Here is a 9,924-nt window from a genome sequence, read left to right on the forward strand (position 1 = left end):
AGCGAGGGCGCATACTTTGAATAAAATATTTGTTATCATTCTCTTGAAATAAATGTGTTTTTTTCTTGAACAAATACCGGTTTCATATGTATACACCTGGTAGATATACACGTGTAATTCACCTCTGACTCTAGAGCCAAGAGCCTGGATATATAAGTTTGTAAAACTTTAATAATTTTTTATAAAAGTCAGCATTAATTGTGTTAGTGTTTATACCCAGATGATAATTACTTAAAATGTTGAATGATGATAGGAAATTAAAAAAAATTGGACGGGAAATGACAGGAATTTTGTATCAAGTTAAAAGTCAACACCCTGCACGTAATACTATTCATTTCAATTGGAAACGGTTCAGGCGGCCCTGGCTGTTTACGCTTTGATTCCCACGATTTACTAGGGTGTGCGAGGCAACTCCAGACAATGTTACTAAATCGAGAGTAGGATGTAACACTTTTTCACAAAACGCTCTAAAGAAAAAAGGCTATCCCGCTTAGCCAGGACGTAGGCATCCAAATATAGTTCCGGAGCATTTGTATAACACTTAGTTTAAAATTCAGTTTTTATCATATGAAATCAAAACACTGTTTTTTGACAACCCAAGTACAATTTTATATATGTGTAATAGCAAAGAAAGTAACAGATTTCGAATTCAAGACTTTTAAATCGCTAATAGAAGAATTTAAAACAAATGATTAAAAACTTTTTAGTCCAATGGAGTATACCATCTAAAAATGACCCCCCCCCCCACCCTACTGGGGAAAGCTTACCCACTTTACGAAAAACTTAGCATTCGCGAACAAAGCGGGGAAGGCGAAAAAAAAGTCTTGGGTCAACCCTGTCATTATCTGAAAAGTGAGCAAAAAATTGGCTGATTACTGCGTTAGATAAGTTAACGTATAAAATCTATGGGAGCACTTCATGAGGGAATTCTAGTTCGCTCGTTTAAAAAAATTGCAGCATATGGATCCGCACTCTGATACGAAATTAATGAATGTCAAACAGCATCAATTGACCCCTCTGCTTTTCCCTTAAAAAGTGTAAAGTTGGTACACTAAACAGTTATTAAACAATTGTATTCAACTAGAAATTCGATTTTAGGGTTTTCAAGAGCTTCCTACCTCAAATCCAAGGTGAAAAACAAAGGTGCCTGTCTGGAGTTTTGGCGAGCTGAGAAGAGATTTAGGTTCTGGATAAGGCATACAGTGAAGACACAGGGATTTTACTGGTTCGTCATCGTACTTGTGTTTTTCAATACAGTCTGCGTTGCCGTCGAACACTATAATCAACCTCCATGGCTCACCGAATTTCTTTGTGAGTTATATATTATTCATTATTTGTAATCTTGAACATACCTAAGCTAATTTACATTCTTAAAAAGAATACATTATTTATGTTATGCTTACTGTTTATAATATCCTGTGATTTTTCGAGGAATTATTCCCTCTGTGAATCCGGCCATTATTGTGTTTAAATTTGAAACGGGAATCCACTAGAACATGAAGTAATGACCGCAATATGCGTGGATTTATGGTTAAAAGTACAAACAGAACTTAGTTCCAAACATTTCTGTTTAAAAATCCTTCACGATTTTATAAGCTTAGGAATCATCGTGGAAACGCATTGTCTCCTGCTCTCGCAATGAAATGTGTATATGGAGAAAGACGGATTATTGCGTATGACCCGAAGGCAACGAAAAATGCATTTCCCCGTAGGAATGCTGCAGGTGACTTGAATGCTATTGGTGATTCCAGACTAAACCCACAATGTTTCGTGCGGCCCAGCACCGCACGCGCGTTTACCTTGCGATCTAACCAATACCAACCTCCGGGTAAAGAAGTAAAAGTTACGAGGGAGAAAATATGACCGCCACAGATTGCTGGAGCAAAGTTTCAACCATGGAAGACATGCAGACATGAATTCGGCACTGGCGGCATTGGGCCGTCAGTGCCGTTTCAGTGGCTGTTTGTGCTGATTTTCAGCACCTAAACGACACTCAGAATTGATGGGGCGATCACATAATGTTCCTATTGTATTCGTCACGTACCAGACGGGCAGAGTTATTTATAGTACCTGGCTGCAATGTTGTTCATGCGGAATTTGATAGACTGCTGGTGCACTAATATCTAACATTTGCTCTATCTGCCGGTGCGTGATTCTTCTATTATCATTTAGTAGATTATTCACAGGAGCAATGATTTCCGGTATCACCACTTCTGGCGGTCGACCTGAGCTGAGTCGTCTGCGAGACCGAAATTTTCCCTTTCGAACTGTTTGTACCATCGAAAAATTGTTGTGCGATGCGGACAACCCTTACCCAATACCGGAGACATTTCTCTATCGTTCCGGGCTGCATGCTTAGACTGTACTTAGACCTTAGTCAACAGGTTTCCTCTTCCTACCTAATTTTTGATGCTCTTTCTAATGACGCAAGGATCGTCTCTCTTCTTCCAATAAGTTTCCCGTATTGCAAAACTATCGTAGGGCACTGAGAACTTGTTGGGGAGGCGAAAATAAACCTGAATGAAAAGCAACGCTTGAATTTAAACGAGAGTAAACTTATCCGGGCGTAAACTTAAACGGGGTTTCAGTGTATTTAGAATTATAACTTATATATCAATGTACTACTTTAATGTTGAATTTAATAATGTTGTCTGTTTTGGCGTATCTCATTCCATTTACGAGATACGTTATATTCATTCCAATTTTAAACTTCCAAAAGAAAAGGTTAGATTGGTAGCCTAGTCGCATTGGCATAGGCACACCGATTTTCACTAACAATATAGTACACACTACTAACACACCTTTTCAAAGACCTCACAGGCTAGATTTATTGTGTTAAAATAGCCTTTTTAAAATTTAAATGGACACTTCAAGGGGAACTTTTTAGGGGAATTCTTAAAATATAAATTATTATAAATTTGAATATTTTTCGAATTTATGAGTTATAAAAAGATTTAATAACGAAAAACAGGTTAAATAAATACTTTCGTTAAATTTTACTAAGTCGATTGAGAGAACTAGGATTGGCACTTTTTCTGTTCCCGTTGGGAAATATTTAGACGGAGGAATAATCGCTTATTCATAGGTATACAAATCGTTAATTATTTTGAATTAGACGCTTATTACTGGGCTGGCAAAATATTTTCGTGTTGAAAACTGAAGGTTAATTTTGTTAGTCAGCCTTTTTGGATAAAAATTTAAAAAGTAAACGCATTTTGAACATTTTTAAGACCACTTTTTTTAAAGATTCAAAAATTATTTGTACAGTTGTTCGTATTACTTGAAAAGGGGAACTTTTTCCTCTAATCACTTTTTTCGATATTATAACAACTATTTGAATTTTTTCGAAAAATTTAGCCTTAAAATTTTTATTTATGATAAAATTATGTGCTAGAAAGATTTAGTTTCGAATTTTTATTTAAGAAATGGAAAATTATTACATATTTGATAGGGTGAAGGAATCAATTACCGAGGAGGGTCCGATTGTCTAAGGTCGATAATAAACATTGAATTAAACATAGAAGTTTTATTTAGTAATAATATAAATATGTAAATTAAGGAAATATATTCTTTTATAAAGGACGAAAATTGAAAGGGGGCCAAGTCGAACATTTGCGAGAATGTTTTTTTATAGAAATTAGGAATTACACTTTCAATTGATGTTTAAAACCTATAATCTATGTTGAATAAGACGAAAAACGTCTCTTGACTCCCACCGCAAAACCACGAAAATGTGGATTGAATTTTTTTTGAAATTTCACCCTTCACATAAATTTTATTTTCAAACCATATGCATATGCATATGCATCACGAAAAAATTAAGGTTATATAGCTGATTATAGAAATCACTTAACTACAAGAATCAAAGTCACATGTCAAAATTTAAAAAAAAAATGCAAGAGCATTAAAAATATGCAGAAGATATCATAATACATTACATAAGAATTCTGAGTGAATTCCAAATGAATTAAAAAAATCCAAATTATTATTCACAGCATGACGCGTTGAAGCGACGCAAGCTGCAAGCACACTGCGACTGCGAGTGCAAGTGCGCAAACCGTCGTTGTAGTAGCATTCACTGGGTTTCGACAGTTTGCAGATTACAAAATATATGCGTATACTTAATAATAATGTGAGCTTAACGTAAATTTCTTTTTGGGTTTCGATTTAATACACTTTATATTATTAAGAATTAGTTCTTACGTGGTTTACGGGATTTAAAGAGGAGACATGTAGAATGCTGTATGATATAAAGAGGCAAGGGGGGGGTGGCTCAAGGAGGAGGTTCCAAAAATACGATAGAAATGGGAAGAGTGGGAAGAATTGAACCGCCGCATCGTAGAGCGCGATATAAAATATTTCTTGAGAAGTGGGGAGGCCTCCCGATGTTTTCAAATCCAAGCGGCAGGGGACCCCCGCACATCTGAAGAAATATTCTATATCCCATTGTACGATGCGGCGGTTCAATTATGGAAGTGCGCAGAAGAGAAAGTGTGGGGAAAATGGAAAGTATAGAATATCAACAGAGATTATATAATGAAAATGGGAGAAACGTGGATCTGGGACGAAGAAATAGAAGAATTGAGAGCTTGGAAAACTAGGCAAGGAAAGTGGAAGTTTAAAGAACTGAGAAATAAGAAGGAAGAAAGCGTGTCGGAAATTACAAAATAAAAAAAGGGCTAAATAGAAGGACGGGATGAGAAGCTAGACACTTGAAAGTGGTGAAATCGAACAAGATTAAGGCTTTCTGTAGGCAATTGACAAAATGGGACGTCATAATGATATGTGAAATTTTGACGAATGAGAAAGATTGCAAAGGCATAGAAAGTTTGTAACCGGAATGGGTTACCTGAATGGGTGGCCTGGTGCCAGGAGTAAGAAAGGAAGTGGTGGTAGAGGCAGGATAGAAAGAGTAAATGAAATAAGAGGACGGGACAATAGTGAGAAGAATAAAAGTAGAAAAAGAGGTTGTGGATGTTGTATCCGTGTACAGGAGAAGAGGAGAAGACAGAGGATCGAGCAAAATCAAGAAATGAATACAAAAAAAGGTGAAGGGGCTGGTGCTGATAGTGGCGGGAACAAGGGGGACCAGTGTGGGATACAGAAAAGGAGGGCTTCATAAGGAACTCGAAATACAAGGAAACGGATCGGGAAAGTAGGAGGTTACTGGGCTTGTCCGGAGGGGCGGGATGGTTTATTTGTAACAACAATACTAGAGGGGAGAAAGAAGGGGAATGTATATACGCCGGTATAGGGGACATCGTAATAGACTAAATTCTAGCAGAAGAAATTAAATAGGCTCTGAGTACTTTTCAGTTACCGTGATTTTGAAGCGTGGAGTTCCAAAGCGCAGTAGGGGGAAGAAGGAAATAAAGATGGAAAGGAAATTGAAAAGGGCAGGTGAGGGGAGGAAAAGTTAAGATAATTCAGAGAAAAAATAAAAATCGAGGATAATGGGATTATGAAAGAGGAACAAGTGGACACGCTGCTAGAAAAACTTAAAGGAGTGATTGATAAAATAAGAGAAGAGGTGTGACCGAGAGCAGTAGTAGAGGGGATTAGGAGAGGCTTGTGGGACGATGAATGCAAATAAAGTAAAGATAGAATAAAAGAGAATGTAAGAAAGTGGAGCAAAGGGGAAATTTAAAAAGAGGAACTCGACAAGAGAATAATAAAGAATAAAAAAAGAATAAAAAATTTTTCAACAAAGGTAATAATATGATTATGATTTCGGATGTATAATAATAGGATCTGTTCCCTTATCTCGGAGGTGAAAAGAGACAAATTCCCGTATTATTTCTCACCTGGAATTCCTCGTAAGCTGCTACAGGGAATTCTTCAAGAATCCTCAAAGGTTTCTTCAGGATTACTTTCTTGGAGTCTACAATACAATAGGGAAGACTTTCCATATTGTTTGTTTTAACGTAATCTTATCATTTTTATATTAGTGTTTGTGAGATACTAATATTATTTTTATTTTTCAGATTACGCCGAATTCGTGTTTCTAGCCCTCTTCATGATGGAAATGTTCATCAAGATGTATGCACTTGGACCGCGCAATTATTTGGAATCGAGCTTCAATCGATTTGACTGCGTAGTCATCTCGGGATCAATCTTCGAGGTGATATGGTCCGCAGTAAAGTCCGGCTCGTTTGGCCTTTCCGTCCTTCGTGCCCTTCGTCTCCTGAGGATCTTCAAAGTGACAAAATACTGGGCCAGCCTTAGAAATCTTGTGATATCACTGCTCAACTCAATGCGCAGCATCATTTCGCTCCTCTTCCTGCTCTTCCTCTTCATTCTCATATTCGCCCTTCTTGGTATGCAACTCTTCGGTGGTCAGTTTAACTTTGACACTGGAACGCCGCCCACAAATTTCAACACTTTCCCTATCGCACTACTCACTGTCTTCCAGGTAAGTACTACGCTCGATCAAAACAAACAGAAAACAAACAAAAAATATTAGTTCTAACAACCGCGCTTTACGCGAAGTTTGTAATGATTTTGTTCTCAATATCAGGCAGATATTTATGATTGAAATTCGGGTTAGTTGATAAAAATGGTTATAAATAAACTTTGCACTACTAATCACAGTAGAAAAATTCAATTTTGAATAGAGCACTGAATAAAAACACAAACTTTATAAACATATTAACAATCTCTATTAAAACATAATTTGTTTCGAGTTTTTTGGAAAGCGAGAGAGGTGTGCCTTTTCTACTGGATATTCGGTAAGAAGGGTCGAATTGATTACAATATAAAAATTTCTATTGGTCTTATATCGTATATTTGAAAATTGTCATTGCAATGCTTAAAAACGTCGGAAAGTGATACGAGAGCGATAGGAATGACCGCAGCCCCAACGGAACAATTCGAATGCGACTAAAGTCTAGTCAAAGGAGGGACTAAACGAAACATAATTGATCAGAATTGTTTTGTGTGCAAAATATAAAATTCGTTCAATAAAAAGGATTGGGTTTGCTTGGATTTTTTCAAACTATAAAAAGAATAATTTAAAAATTCTAGTACATTATTTTGTAAATGTCTGATAAGGAAATTATAAGCACTGCTTGATCAAAAGTATTTCTGCTAGACATCTCCTTTCAATAATTGTTTTAGATATATTTTGTATATAATATCGTGGAATCAAATAGTCCCCTATTTTTTCTCTAGACTTACCCCCTCGATACATTTTTTACTAATTACTACAATGAAAAGTTGCAAAGCGAACACGGCGACCACGACCCCCGACAAGAAATATAAGTTATTCAAAGTATTTTTAGATTTTAACGCATATGAGTTGCATGTTGTGATAGGTGAGTTTTTGAATAACAATTATATAAATGATCAATATTATGAAAATACTATAATTTTTCACCTTTTTCTTACTATTAGAAAAATGTAGAATATACATATTAATTTTGAAAACATGTTCGTATTTTTATTGGACCGAAAATTTATAAATAACCAAGAAGAAACAAATTTGTGCAAGTTCGATATTATAGACAACTGTATGCATTATTTTTATTATTTAAGATTATTTTTAATTGCGTCTACTCTGCGTATTGAGGGTTGCTACAAGACTTGGAAGACCTGGAAAAGTCATGAAATATAAAAATAGTATTTAGTAAAGCTGGAAAAGTCATGGAATTAAAAAAATGACTGGAAAACCGGTAAAGGTCATGGAAATCGAAAAAATTACTTGAATTTTTTAATCCTCTCTATTTCAAAGTCTTTATAATTTATTACTTTATAGCGAATTATATATTTAAAAATTTAAAGAAAAAAAAACCTAAGGAAAATGTAAATATAACACAAAGTGTAAGAATTAAATAAAAAGAAATGGAAGGTTCAATAAGGAAAGCAAAAAGAACTGGAAGATGTTGAAGAAGAAATTTGTGAAATGAGTAAATGTTGATAAATTTTAATGTAAACAATTTTCTTAGTTCTTGCTATCTAAAAGTTTTATTTGAACTTTGTCAAAAAGTTTCTGAGTTTTTTTAGATTAATATTATTTTCAAATGTAATCGTAATCTTTGCATACATAATTCGATTATAACTGTTCTTAAAGTAATAAACAAAAATAATATGGTTATGATCACAGAATACTTATTTTTAATGAATCTGTTATATCATCAGCGATTGTTAACTTACCGACAGTAGAAAACTCTCCAAACCATGAAGGCTGAAAATCCACAATATCGATCAAGTTAAGTATCTTCAATAACAGAAAATGCTTAACGCCTTAATCAGACTAGATGGAAAATAATGTTTTCAAACAAAAATTATTTCTTGAAAAAAATGCTACTCCTTCTTCACTCCATTGGGAATCGAACTACAAAACTTCTGATTTCCGGTCAGGTGCTTTTCCAATTAAGCTACTAGAGGGATCGGAATAAAAACTCTTAACTCAAGAAAGTCACGCTCATTTTTAGCTAGGTGCTAATGGTACAAGTAATTATTTCAAATGAATCTGCTATATCATCAGCGAATGTTACTTTACCGATAGTAGATAACCCTTCAAACTATGAAGGCAGAAAATCCACAATATCGATCAAGTTAAGAATCTTCAATAACAGAAAATGCTTAACGTCTTAATCAGAAGGAGTAGAATTTTTTTTCAAGAAATAGTTTTAATTTTAATTTGAAAAAATTATTTACCATCTTGTCTGATTAAGACGTCAAGCATTTTCCGTCATTGACGATTCTTAACTTGATCGATTTTGTGGATTTTCTGTCTTCATGGTTAGGAGAGTTGTCTACTGACGGTAAGGTAACATTCGCTGATGATATAACTGATTCATTTTAAATATTTACTTGTACCTTAAACACCTAGCTAAAAATTAGCGTTATTTCTTTGAATAACGCATTGATACAAATATTATTGGAAATTCTTATGAATTCAATAAACCTTATTGATAAACCATTATCGTTGCGTTATAATTTTATAATTTCAATTTAATTGGCTGAATTTCAAAAAAGTAGACCTAGAATTTTTTTTAAATTATACCTGGAAAACCTGGAAAAGTCATCGAATTTTTTAACCACCTTCTTTTAGCAAGCCTATTATACTATATATTTATGGATCAGGTTCTTAAGTTCCCGCCTGGTAACGTGGAAAGAAACACATATATGAGAGATTCCACACAATATTGGCCTCCACATTTTTTTTACATACAATATTTTTTTTCTTGTTTTATACACAAAAATATTTTATTCTTATTTTTTTATTTACATATTACACGCATAGTTTTCCAGAAATTGGTTTGAAATTTTATTTTCAAAGAAAATTACCTTTTTTCAGTTGCTTATACTGCAATATTAAAGATATGAAAATTTATACACAAGATAAAATGTGGGTATTTTCGTCAACTTTAAAATAAAGTATACCAAAATCCACTTTAATTATTCATCTAATATTACAAATCAACTATTTATAAAGAAATAGATTTTATTCAATTTGGACTTTCGAAGCAATGAAAAAAATTTTCTCGCAAACTTTGCGTGTCATATTGAAATAAAAAAATACGTATCGAATATTTTTGAGTGTTAAAAAAAAAAAATATTTGACGTAAAAAACGTCAGCGAGCGCAGCGAGCCTTTGGTTCTGTCAAGTGAGCCGGCCGCGCGCTGCCTCGCCTGTTGCTTTTTAGTTTTTTACTACACGTTCTACAGTTCAGACGTATAATAAACAATGGCCTCTCTACCTGACCATTGTCTTATTTCTTGTCCTTACCTTTATTGTCATACAGATTGATATTTGTCGCGTTCACGGTCTATCGGGTGATGAGCCAATCACGCTTCCACTGCTAAATATTTGCTTGACATAGAAGGTGTGTTGGGTAGAAGGCTTTCTTTGTTCGTGCGTTCCTTTTTTCGTTCGTGTGCGTCGTTGTTCCGTTTAAGAAGCTGTTCGTTTGTGCCCTG

The 9,924-nt window shown here is 34.6% G+C and overlaps 1 protein-coding gene across 1 annotated transcript in view; it reads left to right on the top strand.

The window, feature by feature from the left end:
- Positions 1 to 9,924, top strand: part of LOC117180362 (voltage-dependent calcium channel type A subunit alpha-1) — a 617,877-nt gene that overhangs the window by 179,855 nt on the left and 428,098 nt on the right. The window contains exons 10-11 of the mRNA XM_033372824.1: positions 1,099 to 1,311; positions 5,985 to 6,412. Of these exons, the coding sequence (XP_033228715.1) occupies positions 1,099 to 1,311; positions 5,985 to 6,412 (641 nt within the window). The remainder of the gene's footprint in view (positions 1 to 1,098; positions 1,312 to 5,984; positions 6,413 to 9,924) is intronic.

The sequence above is a fragment of the Belonocnema kinseyi genome, chromosome 9 (genome assembly GCF_010883055.1).
Source record: "Belonocnema kinseyi isolate 2016_QV_RU_SX_M_011 chromosome 9, B_treatae_v1, whole genome shotgun sequence".
Lineage (NCBI taxonomy): Eukaryota > Metazoa > Arthropoda > Insecta > Hymenoptera > Cynipidae > Belonocnema > Belonocnema kinseyi.